This window comes from Podarcis bocagei (genome assembly GCF_964188305.1).
Source record: "Podarcis bocagei genome assembly, chromosome: 15".
Taxonomy (NCBI): Eukaryota; Metazoa; Chordata; class Lepidosauria; order Squamata; family Lacertidae; genus Podarcis; species Podarcis bocagei.
The window spans coordinates 14,529,047-14,549,532 of record NC_138141.1 but is presented as its reverse complement, the minus strand read 5'-3'; the positions used below and the strand labels follow the sequence as shown (position 1 = coordinate 14,549,532).

General features: G+C 43.6%; 1 protein-coding gene and 1 long non-coding RNA gene across 2 annotated transcripts in view; one reads left to right on the top strand and one right to left on the bottom strand.

The window, feature by feature from the left end:
* The window catches only part of LOC308574210 (uncharacterized protein), a gene marked incomplete at its 5' end in the record, with an annotated part of 50,534 nt that overhangs the window by 10,395 nt on the left and 19,653 nt on the right, over positions 1 to 20,486 (bottom strand). Inside the window, one exon of the mRNA XM_081171829.1 lies at positions 8,453 to 8,569. Coding sequence (XP_081027955.1) covers positions 8,453 to 8,569 — 117 coding nt within the window. The remainder of the gene's footprint in view (positions 1 to 8,452; positions 8,570 to 20,486) is intronic.
* On the top strand, positions 4,491 to 6,621 carry LOC308574295. The gene is made up of 2 exons (XR_014002454.1): positions 4,491 to 4,758; positions 6,387 to 6,621. It is a non-coding gene; the product is annotated as an uncharacterized lncRNA (long non-coding RNA).

The following is a 20,486-nucleotide window of genomic DNA, read 5'->3' as shown; positions in this document are numbered from 1 at the left end:
GAGTGGCTGAGACAACAAAAGCATATTAGGTTAGCAAATGTGTTTGTTTTTTTTGTATGTTTTAATAATAATAATAATAATAATAATAATAATAATAATAATAATAATATATTTTATTTGTATCCCACCCTCCTTGGCCAAAGCCAGGCTCAGAGTGGCTTATATCATATAAATAAGACAATATGCAAAATACAACATACAATATGCAAATAAAATAACATTCAACATTCATTACAATAACATAGAATAATATTTTGTATGTTAAATGGTATAGTTTAATTATGGCGAAGTGATAGGAAACTGAGCACAGCCTTATTGTAATACTGTACATTGTTCCTGATGTTATAAGAATCCTATGGCCCCAAATATAAAATAAATGTTCATAAATGTACAAGGAAACACATACATAAGTATATAAACCACATGTCTGAAATAGTGTTGTTGTTTAGTCATTTAGTCGTGTCCGACTCTTTGTGACCCCATGGACCAGAGCACGCCAGGCACTCCTGTCTTCCACTGCCTCCCGCAGTTTGGTGAAACTCATGTTTGTAGCTTCGAGAACACTGTCCAACCATCTCAACCTCTGTTGTCCCCTTCTCCTTGTGCCCTCAATCTGAAATAGTACAGGAGAGCAATCCTGAAGTCATTTTGACTCTCCCAAATTGACCTCAATATATTTCTCTGCAAGAAGGGAGGAAATGGAGAAAGCCTCCCCTTTGACTTTTTGCTTACAAATCCTGTCTTAAGGGTGATTTGTGTATGAACAGGGTGAGCCTGGGACCTGGGACTCAGAAACAGAAATATTTACCATCACAAAAGAATGGCCAGGTTGCCTAGGTAAGCAATCAGTGACCATTAACAGATATCCTGGCAAACAGGATTTCTGCTGTAGCATGATGTTTTGGCGGGTGGTGTTCTTGGTCTACAGCAGCCTTCCTCAACCTTGGCCCTCCAGGTGTTTTTGGCCTACAACTCCCATGATCCCTAGCTAGCAGGGTCAGTGGTCGGGGATGATGGGAATTGTAGTCTCAAAACATCTGGAGGGCTGAGGTTGAGGATGCCTGGTCTACAGGGGGGGGGGAATTTCAAAAGTCTATATACGGGCTTGTGCACCATTGTTCTGGGTTCCTCCTCCCTCCTGGTATGGTGAGTGAGGACCCTGTTGCAACAGTTTAATAAAGATCTGGCTTACTAGCTGCTTTGCTTCTCAATATTCTCTGGCTTGCCTCTGTTATTTTCTCCTACCGATAGGGAACCTACTTAAGGACTCTATACGGGCTCTTGAATACCCAATAAGGGGAAAGGAGCAGGTTTTTTCTATAACACTGACTTGTATACAATTCCTCAGTAAAATACCGGCCTTCCTTTCACAGTGTTCCCCAAAAAGTGAACCCTGTCGTACCCTTCCGAGCCAAAGATCATCATGTAGGAGCAAGAGGAAACTTTAATTCTATTAACTGCTCACCCCCAGGTTGCCCAGGTAAAGCAATCAGTGACCATTAACAGATATCCTGGCAAACAGGATTTCTGCTCTAGACCACCTCCTTCTGTAATGTTTGCACAATGTTTTTTGGGGTGGTCTTGGTCTACAGCAGGCTTCCTCATCCTCGGCCCTCCAGATGTTTTCGTCCTACAACTCCCATGATCCCTAGCTAGCAGTACCAGTGGATGGGGATGATGTCACTTTTTCATAGACTTGATAGCTTAGCCAGCCCCAGAGGCACCATTTGCCTGGGGAGTTTGTAGCCAGGGTGCTGCAATGAACAGGCGTGGAAACCTTTGGGAGGCAGAGACGAGAGAGGGCATCAGAGAAGGGAAAGAAGGAAAGAGGGACAGAGGCCAGTGTTGCCCGGGGTACTCTATCATTCAAGGCGCCCCAGGGTGCCATGGGAAACTGGTTGAAAACCACTGGCTTAGCCAAATATGAAACGTGGTGAGAGTAAACCAAACTTTATTGCTACAATAAAAGCTGAATGTACCAGGCAATTATATGATGGTCTTAATAAGAGTGGCTGGATATTTATATTTCTTTTCCTATCTTATCCTGTCCTGCCTAATAAACCCATTACTCCACAGCACCCACACCAGAGAGGAACAGAAGGGCATGGGCGCTGCATGACAAAAGAACAGGTTTATGGCAATACAATGTCACGGAACTGAAATCCTTCCAGGATGTTTCAGTCTTCTGTAGATATAATTCATAGCTCCAACATGTCCTGAGCTGAGGTAGAAGAATACATTATTGAGAACAGAAAATTTCCTTGTAATTAATAGAGTAGATCCAGATTGTCCCTAGATATTGCTTTTTCATGCCCAGATGACTGCCTCCATTTCCTTAAAGAACACCATATAGCGTCCCTTCCCTTGGTACTGGACAGTCCCATTGAAGAGTCGCCATGCAGTGTGGTCCCTTCATCCTCCTGTCTCTCATCGTGGGCCTTTTCGCACCCTGGCCTGAGCTGCTGGGCATCTCTGCGTCAGATACAGGTATGAGCTCTCTCTCCTCTTACAACTTCTAAATCTTATGTGTATCATGGCTGTAAAGGTACCCCTGCCCGTACGGGCCAGTCTTGCCAGACTCTAGGGTTGTGCGCCCATCTCACTCAAGAGGCCGTGGGCCAGCGCTGTCCGAAGACACTTCCGGGTCACGTGGCCAGCGTGACATCGCTGCTCTGGCGAGCCAGAGCCGCACACGGAAACACCGTTTACCTTCCCGCTGGTAAGCGGTGCTTTCGAACTGCTAGGTTGGCAGGCGCTGGGACCAAACGACGGAAGCGCACCCCGCCGCAGGGATTCGAACCGCCGACCTTTCGATCGGCAAGCCCTAGGCACTGAGGCTTTTACCCACAGTGCCACCTGCGTCCCCGTCATGGCTGTACCTCCCCCTATTTCTCTCCAATTCTTTAACCTGCCTCTCTACATAGGGTTGCCCCCTTCCATAAGGCCCAAGTGATGTGGAGCTTGCTTTCTTGTAGGCAACACATGCACCCAATTATATTGATCACGCTATGGGAGTCTGAGGAGCTTGTGTGCCTACAAAGATTCCCTGGGCTGACTTTGCCCAGTGAGTGAACATGTGACCTTGAAAGGAGCTCAATGGATTCTCCATGGTGGCTCAAAATGAAGAGCTGTGGATTTGTATCCAACATATTTCTTCTCAGAGTAGATCCATTCAAAAAGATGACTCTAAGTTAAACACGACAATTCATTTCAATGCCTCTATGCCAAGTATGACAGCGTTGTATACCAGCTGTGGTCCTTGCTTGGGATCAGTGTCAGCACCTGGAATTCTCAGAAGTTGCTGGCATCTTAGCACCCTGCCCAAGGCCACAGTAGATCAGTGATACTCTGGTTGTTCTGTGAGTCACTCTTTAAACTTTACACTATGTTCCCGGGGAAGCAACATTCTGGGAACTACAGTGGTACCTCAGGTTAAGTAGTTAATTCGTTCCGGAGGTCCGTTCTTAACCTGAAACTGTTCTTAACCTGAAGCACCACTTTAGCTAATGGGGCCTCCTGCTGCTGCTGCGCCGCAAGAGCACGATTTCTGTTCTCTCTTCAGCAATCTTTGCCAACTAAGCTCAGGGCTCAGGGTGTGGACATAGGAGTCTTGTTCGTGGTTAGTGTTGACTTCTGGCATCCTCAGGAATATGTGTTGTTTCACTATGCCAGCCAAGATACCTTGCAGGTGGTACTCACCAGAGTGGCAGAGAGCGACATGTTGTTTGGCCCATATTGTTTTGTGTGATTTTTGGTTCATAGATAGACAACTTGGCTTCTTCCATAAGTCTTGGATTTCAGTTTCGCAGCTGACACCCAATGCTAAACTATTGAGAACAGGAAAGTCACTCTCAGCTAGAACTGGATACAGCCCAGTGGTGGGGATTTAAGGTTATTAAAAGCTTCTGGGTAATGATGTATAATGAACTGAAGAAAAAGTTTAAACTAACTTTTGTTAAAAAACCTGAAGCTTTTTTACTAGGACTAATAGGAACTGAACTCCCCAAAGAAGATAAGAAAATATTTTTGTATGCTACAACAGCTGCCCAAATATTGTTAGCCCAAAGATAGAAGGACAAAAAGATAGCAACGAAAGAAGAATGGCAAATCAAGCTAATGGACTATGCAGAAATGGCAAAATTAACGGCAAAGCTCAGAGACTATTACAGTGAGAAGTTTAAAAAAGAGTGGGAATAGTTTATTATTTATGTGCAAAAATACTGTAAACAGGGTGATACATATAAGCAAAGCATTTAAGTAAATGCTTTCAACTAGCAGAAAATTAGATAAAATTAAGGGAAATAATAATTGAAAAGGTTTAAGAATGGATATGCAGAAGAACTTAGTTAATATAAGGAATCAGACGAGGGTATGGAGGGAAGTCCAGAGATTTAGGGAATCTCAAAGAGAAGCTTTGTGAAAACATATTTGTATAAATTTAGATCTGGTAGAAATGTGAGTTAATTACTGTTTTTATTTGTGAGGTGGAGTCACCTGGTCAATGTCATTGCTTTCTGTGTTTCAGACTTTGATATAATGTTTATATGAGGCTTGCCTTTCTTTGCTTTTACCCACCAGATGGTCTACCTGATATATGCAAACTCCCTCGGAAAGTAGGAAGATGCAAAGCAAGTTTTACAAGTTTTTTCTTCAATATTGAAACCCTGAAGTGTGAGGAGTTCATTTACGGTGGCTGTGGAAAGAATGCAAATAACTTTCCGAATGAAAATGAATGCTATCAAGAATGTGGACGCTTTGGTAAGAACAAATAACTTGCTGTTTTAGGGCAGGAGCTGTGAACATTTTGGGGCAAATGGGCACATTTGAATTTGAGAAACTCTGATGGGTGCATGTCCCCTTTTCTTGAAAACATGAAAGGCCTCCAAGTACGATATTATTATCTCTCTCTCCAAACCCCTCCATACAAACCCAGAAAGGCAACATCCTCTCCCCTTAAAACCTAAACACAACTGAACAAAAAGCACTGTTCGAAATGATTTTTGGTACATTTTACATATTGCAAATTTTATTTGAGACCACTGAACAAGACTTATGGTCAAAAAGCCTTTGGCTTACTTTTCTCAAGGTATCTTAGCACAATGACAAACAGAATGTCTGAGAAGATAAAAATCAATTAAAATAAAAGAATGTGTACCATTACAGTGGTACCTCGGGTTAAGTACTTAATTCGTTCCGGAGTTCCGTTCTTAACCTGAAACTGTTCTTAACCTGAAGCACCACTTTAGCTAATGGGGCCTCCCTCGGTTGTCACGCCGCCAAAGCAAGATTTCTGATCTCATCCTGAAGCAAAGTTCTTAACCCGAGGTACTATTTCTGGGTTAGTGGAGTCTGTAACCTGAAACATCTGTAACCGGAAGCGTATGGAACCTGAGGTACCACTGTACTCAATAGCAGCCAAACTCAATGTCTCTTCTCAGTTGCTTTTTGACTGACCAGTTTTCTTCAGTAGAAGATAAACCATACAGAATACAGTAACATCAAATTCAGTATAGCTGCAAATAATATCATATATTTTATGATGTGCTGCAACATAAGTATCTTTCCAGCTTTTCAAACTGAGAAATCTAAACTACTGAGCCTACTCTCAGGCAGCCATGGCCAGACTCCGGAAGGGATTCTTCCTTCAGGTAGAAAATATCTGACAGGGCTGGTGCAAAATCTAGCCACTCCCTTTCTCCATGGCTCTTTAGCGCAACTCCAGGGCATGGGCGGATAGCAACAGATTCCAATTGCATGAACTGCAACTCCCGTGCAGAGTTCCAAAGGAAAAACACACACTAAGGCAGCAGAAATCTTCAGTTATAGTTTACTGAGGTTTAAAAGCGTACAGGATCTTACTGGATCCCCAGTAAAGTCCCAAAACCTCACCTCCTAAGACCTCATCCAGTTACAGAAGCAAAGAAACAGACAGTATAACAGAAAGCATAGAAAGAGACACAGAACTGTTCTGTAGGCAGGAAATATATCATCTGCCTCTGAGCGTTGACCATGAGCCCTACAGACTCATGAGATAAACAACTGCTGCAAGCTTGTATTTGAGAACATTCAAGAATGTTCTGTCCCCATAAAACTCACAATGCTTGATGATATCATCCCTTGAAAGGAAAATGAACAATGGCATCTGTTTCTGAAGGAAGGTCTGCTCACCTCTTATCACCTTGAGTCACTCCTGAGATATACAGTGTACTGTGCTTTTACCTTCTTCCTAATGCTTCATCTTTGCTGTGGGCTGCCCTGGGCTCTCTGGGAGAGGAACGGGGACGGAGGGTTATAATTCGTCGTCTTCTTCTTCTTCTTCTTCTTCTTCTTCTTCTTCTTCTTCTTCTCATTTGATCCACCACAAAGATTTTCTCTTTCTTCCACAGTAGTGAAAGACGAGTAATATTTTGGCATCCTCAAAAATGCCCCCTGCTCATGTGAAAGAAGACAACAGCTAAATTCCAGATGTCCTGCCAATCTACAGATGTCCTTCCATTCACCTCAGCTGAATATTCTGAATAAGTGCAAGAGTAGTTCAGCATCCTCTGTATTCTGGTTCTTGAGTATGGGGTTTTGTCCACATTAATTCATCTGCTATTAAATCCACATTAATGCTGTTAAGTGTCTTCTATGGTTTATTATTTCTTTGTGGGGAGCTTAGATGATTTTAGTTACAAAAATTTTTATATGCTGCTATATCGTCTAAATATCAAAGTGATATACATTATCTACATATATCATAAAACATGTAAAAAAAATAGATTAGAGAACATCAACTAACCATTAAGTATTTTCTTAAATGCTGGCATAAACCTGTCATTATAAAAATGTTTTCAGCAGGCCTTTAAAGATTCACAGCCTGCTGAATCTCTGTTGGCTGAGCAGTCCTTAGGACTGGGGAAATCACTAAAGGTTTGGATTCTTGTTGTCAGATGAGCCTCACCAACTCCGGGGATGAGACATGAAGCTCCTCCAGATGATCTAAGTGTTTGAGCTGACAGATGAGATGTTAGGCTGCCCTTAGGTATTTTGGACTTGTAAATTACCTTAATACAAAGACAACGAACTTGGCTCGGTAGTAGATGAGCAGCCAGTGTAGACCTTTGAACAATTCTGTCATCCTTTTGCACCAACTGGTGCTTTCAGATGAGGCCGAAGGGCAGCCCCACAAAGATCACATTGCTGTAATCCAGCCTCAAGGTTACCAACATGCGGCCAGACTTTCCCTATCCAGGAGCAGCCATAGCTGCCCAATCAGGCAGAGCTGTCAAAAGGAACTCCTAGATTCAAAGGACACCTGGGCTTCTAATGAGAAACATGTTTCCAGGAGCCCTCCAGAGCTGCCTTGCGTATCTCCTGGTGATGGGAACCACCCTCCCAAAGGGCATTTGTCTTCATCTGGAAATGTCCTGGGAGGGATTTTAATTCAGTTTTAATTTTAAGAACAGCATAACCCTTTCTACTGCCATGATGTGAGCTTACAGTTTCCAGGTATGGATAGGCGACTAACACAACTTGAGTGCTGATGTCTAGTGTGAACACAATGAAGGAAACAAAGTACTGCAAAGTTGCCTGGGCTAGTTCTTATGGAATCGATGGCTTGTGAGAACTGTATAAAGGCGTCTGCACCAACCACTTCAGCTATGAAAGCCAGAGTGGAGTGGTGGTGCAGTCTGTAACTCACCACCCACCTGGAATGTGTGGATAAAAAGCACAGGGGGAGCAACACAGTTGGACAGCAAGCGTTCACATGTTACACCCCTCCGCATTCGGAGTCTGTGGTCACACCCACACTAGACATCTAAAGCAGACTTATACCATGTTGCCAGTCCTGGCTTCCCCCAAAAGTACCAAGAACCCTAGTTTTTTAAGGGTGCCGAGAGTGGTTAGGAGAGCCCACACTGAGAAATAATTTTGAGAGCCCTTAAGCAACTCCACGTCCCAGGAATCTTTGTGGAAAGGGCTTGGTGGTGACGAAGAATGAGGACATAATGCCTGCTGGACATTTTCAGTGTCAGCACTTGGAATTCTTGGGGAGATGCTGGCATCGGAACAGCTTACATCCAGACATGCTCATGTGGCCATCCAGAGATTAAATAACAATCTTTTCCAGCCAAGTCAAGACTGTTCTTTTTCTCTGGCTGAATTAAAAAATGGAATAAATGGTTCCAAATCTATCCCCCCGCCATGAGGTATGTGTGTATAACGTATTGCATGAACTTCATGTTTGCATTGACATTGAGAGTCTGTGGACCAACCTTCACCAATCTGAGCTGGCAGGGGCTGGTGGGAGTTGTAGTTCAATACATCTGCAGGGCACCTAGTTGGCGAACACTGCTGTCGACCGTAAGCACTCTTATGATCTGTTCTCAGGCCTTGCTATATGCAGTTGAAAGAAAAGAAAAAACTGGAAGAAGGCCATAAACTTTGCATGACCAAAGATCAGGTTTACTTGTTCATCAAAGTGCTCTATTCCTTGGGTGATTTCATGTAGGCTGGGCACATCAACTGAATCCATTGTCACCACTGAGCATTGATTTCTGTCCTGAACTCGGAAGCCGATCAGACGCTTGGGACAAAGCAGGAAGCAGAGAAGATTTGGGGATAAATTAAGGAATGCCCTCCTCCAAGTGTGCAGCTGGTACTGTACTTTAAACAGGGGGTGGGGGGCAAGTTCCTTGCTAGAGATTATTAGGAAATGGATTGGAAAGAAAAACTGCTAATATCATAATACCATTATGCAAGTCTATTGCTTGTTGCAGTGACGTAGAATGGGGGAGGGGGGCAGAGGGCCTGCTGTCCTGGGCACAAAATTTGGGGGTGGCATAAAAATTCAAAAGAAAAATAAACCACTTTGAGGGTTTGTTTTTTTTAAAAACCACACAATCAAGTGGTGTCGGCAGTGTAAAAATTACATGGAATAAATAATACTAATAAAATAAACAGCCGCTGACCCTCTCCCCTCTCCTTGCTGGGAAGACCCTTCCCCACCATCATCGCTGCCCAGGCCTGATAGGAACCATGGGTTAGGGCAGAGCTTTCCAAACTGTGTGTTGCAACACATTAGTGTGTCAGCTTCAGTGTGTAAATGTGTCTTGCAAATGCTCCCCATTCTCCTCCTGGGGCTGGAAAGGGGTTAGTTTAACCTCTGGTTTGCTAGTAAAACTGAATTACTGTGTCCTGAAATGATGCATGTCTAAAAAGTTTGTCACCAGCATGAAAAGTTTCAATTAGGGAGAGCCCCGGGCACTGGCAATCCATGCTACGCCCCAGTCTTATTGTAATGACCGCTCCCCGCTTAAAACGGGGGGCGCCCTTTGCATGGGCGCGTGCAGCCCCTAGATCTGGAGCGGCCCCAACAGCATAGGCTTGGCTTTGCCTTCCCTCAGGTGTGATACCTGGAGGTCTCCGCCTACCTCAGTCAGTTGTCCAATCCCACCTGGGGGAAGCGTTGCCAAGGAGACCAGGCCAGGTAGGGGAGGGATTACCTGCCCACACAATAGAGGGAGGATCTTACCTAGGAATCCTCACTTGGCTCCAGAGCTTCTCCCACCCTACCCACCCTCAGTTAATGTCTTATTTTGCAGGTTAACTTTTCTTCACAGGATTTGCAGGTTAACTTTTCTTCACAGGTATGCGGGCACTGCTACGTTAAGGTCGCTGTTAAAGGGCCGGAAAGGAATTTCCCTGCATTGGCAGGTTTCGCCTTTCCCGTAGCAAAACGTCACAACTTTGGCGGTATCAGGCCTTGGGCGGAATCCTTTTGTCCATCTTCCTCTTGCGGCGGCGATACCAGGGTTCCCCGTTAAAGGGGTTTTCTGAAGGGAGGCTTTGGCCGTACACCGAAAGGTCGTCATTGCTCTCTCCTGCGGCGGCGGCGTTACGGGGGCGGCCATCTCTGCTTGAACATATGTTCTCCAGAGCCGGCCCATCCCCCCCCCACACTGGATAACCCTGATGCTCCCTAGGTCCCCGGCTGGGGACCAGGGAGGGAGAATGCCCAATGCCTGAGCCAAGGTCTACCCACATTTGAAATTTAATAAAGTTGTGGCCAATTTAATCCCATAGCACGTTGTCTTGAGTCGTTATTCCACATGACGGGGGGACCGTGCAGGATCTGGGGACTCCGCCTGCCCACGCAAACTACAACCTCCAGTTTGTAATTAACATAAGGTTGCCATACGTCTGGAATTTTCTGAACATGTGTCCAGGGGGAAATTTTTGGATAATCAGCAAAATGTCCTGAATTTATAGCTCAACAACTTTGAGTATCCATAAAAAAATAACTTTTGTGTCCTGAATTTTACTTCTAGAAATATGGCAACCCTAAATTAACACCAAGCCACAATTCTTTGAAAGCAAAACTAAACTCAGCAGAAGTCGTCCTCCTGGGAGGAGGAAAATGGAGGCGGCAGCACGTGAGCTCAAGGCTTTTTTTGGACTCATAGAAGCTCATCTACATACTGCTAAACCAAGCTTTAGTGTCCCATGTGTACTGAGCTGTGAATTAAGAAAGGCACCATGGGTTTCAGTGTAATGTTGCAGAAGATCATGTAGGGACAGAACTCTAAAACTATTCAGTTCAACCACCTGAGATGGTAAAATGTCATAGAAGGTTTTGATGTCCACCTAGAAGATATTTGACACTTACGTGTTTATAGTCGTAGACAACAGTTGCTGAGGTCGTATTGCTCTGGATATGAAAGGCAGCAACACTTTCCTGGTTGTTCACCATCATAGTTTGCTCAATCACTTCGCCATCTCCTGTACTACTAGTGATTTTAATTATCTACAAAGGAGACAAGTTTCAACAGGGAAATGCATTTTCTGTGTTCCTGGTACTTTGCATGGGTTGATCTCGAAGCACAAATCTGAAGCATTTTAGCTGGTGCTATAGAGTCATATCAAAATAAAGGAGACATGGCAAGAGGGTGTGAGCCTGCTTCCTAGCTCATGCATTTAATAAACACACAAGCACTTTTCAGATTATTAATATGTGTGTAGCAGTGATGGATTAAATTTTAATCAATAAATAAATGCCAAATTGGCAATCATAGAGAAGGGAAGTTGTCTGTTCCCATAATTCCTCCTGTTTCTGTGTACATCCAATGTACATCCAATTAAATGCCTTAACAATGATGAAAGCGTATTTATTATAGAGAGACTTGATTCTGGTGTTACTTTTTCCACCTTCAAATAACTTGTGGAGGGAGGAATAATACTATTCCTTCAACCGTATCCCTGTGTGCATGGGCAAAGGTTTTTTCCACTTATGCTGCTAGAGATCTTTTAGTTGGAGGACCTGGGATTTAGGACTTTGGGCTGGTACCTGGCAATTTGTGCACTTAAATCCTAAACTAAGCAAAGTCCCAAATAACCCCACAGACCAGGGAATAGGGAACCTGTGTCCCTCCACATGCTGTTGGACTACATTTCCCATCAGCCTTGACCCTTGGCTATGATGACTGGGGCTGATGGGAGCTGGAATCCAACAACATCTGGAGAGTCTCAGGTTCCCCACCCTTGGCTTAAGGATTGCAGACATAATGGGTTGTATCCTGCTAAATTCTTTTCAGATTGGATCCATTGACATTAATTAACATAAGTTAGTCATGTTCATTAATTTCAAGGGATCTACTTGGAGTGGGATCAGCACTGGATACAACCCAATGTATGTGAGACACTTTCAGCACTCCAAAATACTTTATCAAATGATAATATGATGATATCCCAAATCTAAACCCCATATTGAGAGGACGTATACCTCTGAATCTCAAATACCATCAACAAAAGTCATTTGACTTCATGACCTCCTGCTCATCCAATTTCAGACTGGCAGGGTTCATCAGCACCAATGCTGGCCCTGCACCTCATCCTATGGAATGAGTGGCTGGTCTGCAAGTCAATGTTTAAATTTCCTATAATCTGTCAGAGTGATTCTCCCTTGGACACTGGGAGGAATTTCAAATGATGATCAGTAGCTTAGCCGCTGCTGTGGCCAATGATCAGTCAACATAGGATGGCACTGCACTCAATGTGGCACAGCCTTACTCTTTGGAATGAGCTTTCTTTTCAGTCTTCTACTCACCTTTCGGTGTGTTGCTGCGTCATGTAAACACCAATGAGAATCGCTCCAATAATGATAATGGCCAGAAGCACCAGGATGACAGAGATGAGGATCATTTGCTTACTGTCCTTAGGCACTCTGGGTATAAACCTGAGGGCCTGGGAAAGAGAGTCAGGGGCTTAGCTGGGAAAGGTCAGAGCATTACTCTCTTCACCCACAGATTCCCATCCCTATGGCACTTTCTGAGACAGTGAGCTGCAACACGGTTTAAGCAGTACAGCCGTGGGAGCTTCTTATTTCAAGTACAGTGGTGCCCCGCAAGACGAAATTAATTCGTTCCGCAATTTTTGCCGTCTAGCGAATTTTCCGTCTTGCGAAGCACGGTTTAAACGGCTTAACAAAGTCGCAAGACGTTTTCGTCTTGCGAAGCAAGCCCATAGGGAAATTCGTCTTGCGAGGCAAATCGCGGACGAAAAAACCTTTCGTCTAGCGAGTTTTTTGTCTTGCGAGGCATTCGTCTTGCGAGGTACCACTGTAAAGGCTTTTCGTGAGGAAGGTAATATTTTAATAGTAAAAAAAGGAACCATTTCTTGAAACATGTTTTGGACTACCACTGGAGGCCATCAGCCTCCAGCCAGCATGTCCAAAACATCTGGAGGGCATCCAGTTGGTTGAAGGTTGGCTTGCCTTCATTGAACACTCTTCAGTCACAAACTTGAAGCAAGTGCTTTTCAAGGCATCAGAACTGGAGGAAGGAGGCCACACTGTCTGGCTTGCTCTTCTTGAGTAGCACCAGAGTAATGAGAACTCAGATCTCTTGGTTTACAATCTTGCCTCAACCACTATTCCAGTAATTGCTTCAGGACAACTCAGTGGCTTTCTTCTGCTTGTTTCCCACTTCCTCTCCTTCCTCCCCACCCATTGTACAGTCTACAAGTTGTCTTCCTGAGGAGAAAGCACAGCACTTCTCGGAACATCTTGAATCTTGGGCTGCCAAGAGAGACCATAGTGTGTTGCTGGGAATCAAGAGAAGTCTCATTGCACAGAAAATCAAAGACGTTGAATCGGAACTGGCTCATTGTCTGAAAATCCATCATGGTTGCCAGCTCAGCAGCTGAGAGGAGACTGGCCAAAACTCTGAACCAGCAAGGAACATTTGGTTGGCTGTGTTTATTTCTTGCTGGAGTGATCAACCCTTTACTTAAATACCTAACTCTCTTGGGACCTGAAGTATTGCAGTAGGAGTGAATCCAAGTAGCAAATTGGAGGCAACTGTTTTGGGTTCCAAATGGTTTTACGGCATGTGGATTACAATCTGGGGTCTTCTTATAATTTCTCTTTTTAAAATATTTGGGATCAGAGAGAAGGGGCTTTCAGTGGCAGCAAGGGGATTTCTCAACTTTTGCTGTAGCTTTCAAAAGTTCACCAGTTTACCTGCTACTGCTCCTTTGTTTCCAGTTAGTATCTAGGAAGGAAATTCTAAGTGCTCAATGGATGTGCATTACTGATGTTTTGTGAGCAATATCACGTGAGTATTGTGCAGTTACAGAGTTATAATCCAATGTGCACATGATTTTCTTTGTCCTTGCCAGTTTCAAATGAATATAGGCAATAACTTTTTCAAAGGAGAAGGGAAGCCAAAGAAAGGGTTTGGTCATTGCAGGTGTCAAAAATGAACAGAAGGAAAGGTGGTTAGTTCTGGCTCAAGATGACTTTGCATGAAAGAGAAGATATGTATGGAATGTGTCCACACAGAGAGGAAGTTTGAGAAATGGCAGTTTTGTTTACAGTATCACAAAATGACATTTCTGAATTAATCTGATACACACCCAAAGAGTTAGGTGGACACCTGAAAGGTTGCAGAATCCATAACTGCTAATCTGATGGATGCAGTTGAAAAATACGTGCATTATGTTGTAAAGTCGAGCAAAAAATGTTAATTTCCATGGGAGATAAAAATGCAAATATGATAATGCCACATTTGAGAAATGTTTGTTAGGTAGCCGATGGTCAGGGATGATACCTCTGGAGGACCACAGGTTCCCCATCCCATCTGAGTGTTTTCTGGGAGATGGGAAGTTGTAAGTTTGATGGGGATTAGAACCTCTAGGAGGAAGGAAGCTGGAATGAAGGGAGACCACAGGGAGGAGAGCTGAAGGGAAGGGATAGTGAGAGTAACCAGAGAGAAGTATGGGTGGAAGAGACAGATCAAGCAGATGAAATGTCCTCTTCACATATAATGCATGCCAGGAAGAACATTGCTTGTGTGGACTGCTGATGAAGTAGAAACTATAGGCCCAAAGTAGTGCAATATGGTTACCAAGGTTGAATTTCACATACCAGTTTGAACCAACCAGCCAATTCTTTGGCCACATGCTTCCAGTCGTAGTTTATAAACCACCCTATCCCCTAAATGAGATGTGGGCCTATTGGCAATGCACCTCAGGGTGCTAGGAAGCATTCTGGGTCGAGATGTGGTTATAGGCAACCGAAGATGACCTCACTTGCAATGGTCCATGAATGACATCAGACCAGGTGTAAGCACCCTAGGACAGCTTCCTGGCCCCTGGTAGTGTGCACCAGCACCAATGCTTGCCTTGGGTTCTTTACATCAGGTAGCAGGGTCTGTGCACCCCCATTTTAATCTCTCACAGCAACAGTACATTGAACTCTCATGGTAAATTGGGACAAGTTAAATTGGCAGTTTCTAGCCATGCTTGCATCATTCGGCCACTGCCAGATAAACTTGGAGGGAGACTCATCAGTGGAGGAGGAGGCTCAACAGAGGCAACAGTTCCTGAATTATTTAAAGGTAAAGGGACCCCTGACCATTAGGTCCAGTCGCTGACGACTCTGGGGTTGTGGCGCTCATCTCGCTCTATAGGCCGATGGAGCCAGTGTTTGTCCGCAGACAGCTTCCAGGTGATGTGGCCAGCATGACTAAGCTGCTTCTGGCGAACCAGAGCAGCGCATGGAAACACCGTTTACTTTCCCACCAGAGTGGTACCTATTTATTTACTTGCACTTTGACGTGCTTTCAAACTGCTAGCTTGGCAGGAGCAGGGACCGAGCAACGGGAGCTCATCCCATCGCGGGGATGTGAACCGCCAACCTTCTGATCGGCAAGCCCTAGGCTCAGTGGTTTAGACCACAGCGCCACCCATGTCCCTTGCACCAGGGTTTACCCCAGCATAATAGAGTTGGCCAGGATGCCCGAAGGGGTACAATTTATGAGTTTTCTCCATTTCAGGTTACAGACGCTTCAAGTTACAGATGCTTCAGGTTACAGACTCCGCTAACCCATAAAATAGTACCTCGGGTTAAGAACTTTGCTTCAGGAGGAGAACAAAAATCGTGCGGCGGCAGTGAGAGGCCCCATTAGCTAAAGTGGTTCCTCAGGTTAAGAACAGACCTCCAGAACAAATTAAGTACGTAAGCAGAGGTACCACTGTAGATAATTAAATGAGCAAATTGAATGAATTTGGATCTGCAGAATATATTAAAAAATAGATTTAAGGAGCTACAGAGAGAGGGGGAAGGAAGTCAAGCTTTGAAATGTTAAAACGATTGTAAAATTAATGAATTGTATAAACCTGAAAGGTATAAATAAAAATTAAAAACAAAACAATACTTTGAGCGGGCCCGGCCCCTTTCCCACAAAGATCAAAGGGGCCGGAGACACGCCTGGCCCCTAGAGTTGGTGCACCTGCACAGGGTTTCAGCCCTTGACAGACCCTGCCCATGTGACAGGAAGACTGCGACCATGTTGTTGTTTTCCCTTGCTCCCCCTCAATACGCATATCTGCTAAAATACTGGGAAACAAGAGGAAGTTACAATGGTTATCTTTCTGCAACCAGAAAGTCTTCCATGTGGAAATGTAAAATGTCAGCCTTACAAATGGAAAATGCTACCTGCATACAAAACCGACAAGGGTAAATTTTTTGATGCTGCACCGGAGGCTACAGGCCTCCATTTGGTGGTGCTATAGAGTCATATCAAAATAAAGGAGACATGGCAAGAGGGTGTGAGCCTGCTCCCTAGCCCATGCATTTAATAAACACACAAGCACTTTTCAGATTATTAATATGTGTGTAGCAGTGATGGATTAAATTTTAATCAATAAATAAATGCCAAATTGGCAATCATAGAGAAGGGAAGTTGTCTGTTCCCATAATTCCTCCTGTTTCTGTGTACATCCAATGTACATCCAATGAAATGCCTTAACAATGATGTAAGTATATTTATTATAGAGAGACTTGATTCTGGTGTTACTTTTTCCACCTTCAAATAACTTGTGGAGGGAGGAATAATACTATTCCTTCAACCGTGTCCCTGTGTGCATGGGCAAAGGTTTTTTCCACTTATGCTGCTAGAGATCTTTTAGTTGAAGAAGCTGGGATTTAGAACTTTGGGCTGGTACCTGGCAATTTGTGCACTTAAATAATTTGTGCACTAAACGAAGTCCCAAATAACCCAACAGACCAGGGAATAGGGAACCTGTGTCCCTGCACATATATCTGTCTACTCCTGTAGATAGCTGTTTTATTGGACACCTTTATATACAGGCACCCCCCCCCATTTGCATGAGGGTGGTGTTCTAGGTCATTGTGCTGTCACCAGGATGTGCGTAAGCTTGCCCTGCCCTGTTTTGCCTCCGTTCTGCCCCATGCTGAAAACGGCACCCCCTCCAACATGTCTCTGATGAGAATAGAGATGTCCCATTCCATAATTATAATTTTACTTTTTATACACAACACATCTTATTGGGTTGCCCCAGCACTCTGGGCAGCTTCCAACATATATACAAAACAGAATACAGTGGTACCTTGGGTTAAGAACTTAATTTGTTCTGGAGATCCGTTCTTAACCTGAAACTGTTTTTAACCTGAAGCACCACTTTAGCTAATGCTGCCTCCTGCTGCTGCTGTAGCACCCTGCTTGTGGTTAACGCTTAGCTGGAATGAAATATTCAACGCAGCAATAGAGAAATTAAAATAATAATTTATTTGTCAGACAAATAAATGAGAGGCACAGTGGTATATGGTTACCAAGCTCTGGCCTGGTCTCCTGTCATTATGGCCAGCACTTATATTCCCTCAGTCCAGGCCCCTTGCTCCTCCTTTGGCTGCCTCTGTCCAATCAGCCTGGTTGAATTTCCTATTGGCTGATTGCTATAACCAATCCTAAAAGATACACCCATATCCTCCTGTCCTTATATGGAACACAAAGAGGTATATATTGTTACATCTATAAATGACAAATAAGTAGTCATATATCTTACATTTGTCTCAACAAGGAACCTTAATTACCAGCTCACCTCTTGCCCTCCTTGCCCTATTGCCCTCCAAAACAGATGGTTAATAGTTTTAAATTTTTATCTTAAACAGATGTCAGGGATCTTGGGTTCACATTCTCATGCATCATCAATGAAATATCTCCTTTTTGGAGGTCTTTAAACAAAGGCCTGACAACCATATATCAGGAGTGCTCGATGGCGTCTCCTGTCTGGCAGGGGGCTGGGCTCATCTGCCCCCCTGGTCTCCTACAGCAATATGACTCTATGAAATAAGAATTTAACGTTTCTTTCTTTCTAGATCCTTTGCATAATTACATTTAAACCAGTATATTTCATACATTACCATAGATAGCTTTTTAGAAGAATAAACCTTCTCAAAGTAAAGGATGGACCAGTTTACAGCCTCAAAATAAAAGCCTCTTCTTCTATTTACACTTCCCTTCTCAGCCAGTTGTTTTCTTTTCCATTTACTCTTGGCCTTTAACCTTAGGAAGATATGGCTCAAGTTTAAGGCACATGGTTTTATTTTACTGTTTACCAACTATTAATTATGTAGGGTCAGTGTAACCTTGGTCTCAGACTGTAATTCCCTTTTTACGACTTTGAGAATTGTTTTCTGCTATAAATCAGGGGGCCCCCTTGTCCAGGAGGATAAACATCTTGCCAAAGTACTTAGGCAGCTGGTCTTCTGCTTGGCATAAAACATTTGAAAATCTTTAAGCTCATTTTAAAATACAGACCCTAATCAAACTATAAGCCTTGATAAAAATGCAGGCTATGATTAGATGCCTCACTGCTGCGCCGCCAGAGCACAATTTCTGTTCTCATCCTGAAGCAAAGTTCTTAACCTGTGGTACTATTTCTGGCTTAGCGGAGACTGTAACCTGAAGCGTATTTCACCTGAAGTGTATGTAACCTGAGGTACCATTGTAAAACATTAAACATTCAGAATACATCCCTATACAGGATTGCCTTCAGACAGTTCAGGGGTTTCATAACTCCATTCCCTCCAACATTTCTCCAGTGAAAATAAGGACATCCTAAGGAAAAGCAGGACATTCCAGGACGCAATCAGAAACCGGGACAGCTTCTCTAAATCAGGGACGTCCCTGGAAAATAGGGACACTTGGAGGGTCTGAAACTGTGCACACATCTGTGGTTGCATACATGCCAATCGCACACAAATGGGGGTTTGGCTGTATATAAGAAAAGCAATTCAAATAATTATCCACCACTTTTTGGTAGTCACACCCACCCTCCTGGCAGATGTAGACATCTGAAGGCAGCTCTGATTTGGGAAGCTTTTAATGTTTGATGTGTGTGTGTTTTCTTTCACACTCTATTTTTGTTGGAAGCCTCCCAGAGTGGCTGAGACAACAAAAGCATATTATGTTAGCAAATGTGTTTGGTTCTTTTGTATGTTTTAATAATAATAATAATATATTTTATTTGTACCCCACCCTCCCTGGCCGAAGCCAGGCTCAGAGTGGCTCACATCATATAAATAAGACAACATGCATAATACAACATACAATATGCAAATAAAATAACATTCAACATTCATTACAATAATATAGAATAATATTTTGTATGCTAAATGGTATAGTTTAATTATGGAGAAGTGATAGGAAACTGAGCACAGCCTTATTGTAATACTGTACATTGTTCCTGATGTTATAAGAATCCTATGGTCCCAAATATAAAATAAATATTCATAAATATACAAGGAGACACATACATAAGTATATAAACCACATGTCTGAAATAATACAGGAGAGCAATCCTGAAGTCATTTTGACTCTCCCAAATTGACCTCAATATATTTCTCTGCAAGAAGGGAGGAAATGGAGAAAGCCTCCCCTTTGTCTTTTTGCTCACAAATCCTGTCTTAAGGGTGTAATTGTGTATGAACAGGGTGAGCCTGTGATCTGGGACTCAGAAACTGAAGTATTTACCATCACAAAAGAATGGCCAGGTTGACCAGGCTTCCTCATCCTTGGTCCTCCAGATGTTTTTGGCCTACAACTCCCATGATCCCTAATTAGCAGGACCAGTGGATGGGGATGATGTGAATTGTAGTCTCAAAACATCTGGAGGGCCGAAGTTGAGGAAGCCTGGTCTACAGGGTGGGCAATTTCAAAAGTCTATATACAGGCTTGTGCACCATTGTTCTGGGTTCCTCCTCCCTCCTGGTATGGTGAGTGAGGACCCTGTTGCAACAGTTTAATAAAGATTGGGCTTACTAGCTGCTTTGCTTTTCAATATTCTCTGGCTGGCCTCTGTTATTTTCTCCTACCGATAGGTAACCCGCTTAAGGACTCAATACGGGATCTTGGATACCCAATAAGGGGAAAGGAGCAGGTTTTTTCTATAACACTGACTTTTATACCATTCCTCAGTAAAATACCGCTCTTCCTTTCATAGTGTTCCCCTAAAAGTGAACCCTGTCGTACCCTTCCCAGCCCAAGCTCACCACGTAGGAGCAAAAGGAAACTTTAATTCTATTCACTCCTCACCCCCATGCCCCTGTATTATGGTGTTCCAAGCTCTGGACTTCCAATACTTTAAGCAATCTCCTAACAACTGTCATTCTCCTGCTAACTTATAAACTCTGATGTCACTTTTGCACAGATTTGATAGCTTAGCCAGCCCCAGAGGACTATTTGCCTGGGGAGTTTGTAGCGAGGGCTGCTGCAATGAACAGCAGTGGAAGCCTTTGGGAGGCAGAGACGTGAGAGGGCATCAGAGAAGGGAAAGAAGGAAAGAGGGACAGAGGCCAGTGTTGCCCGCGGTACTCTGACTATCATTCAAGGCGCCCCAGGGTGCCACGGCACACTGGTTGAAAACCACTGGCTTAGCCAAATATGAGATGTGGTGAGAATAAACCAAACTTTATTGCTACAATGAAAGTTGAATGTACCAGGCATTTAAATGATGGTCTTAATAAGAGTGGCTGGATATTTGCAGTATATTTCTTTTCCTACCTTAACCTGTCCTGACTAATGAACCCATTACTCCACTGCACCCACACCAGAGAGGAACAAAAGGGCATGGGCGCTGCATGACAAAAGAACAGGTTTATATCAATACCATGTCACGGAACTGAAATCCTTCCAGGATGT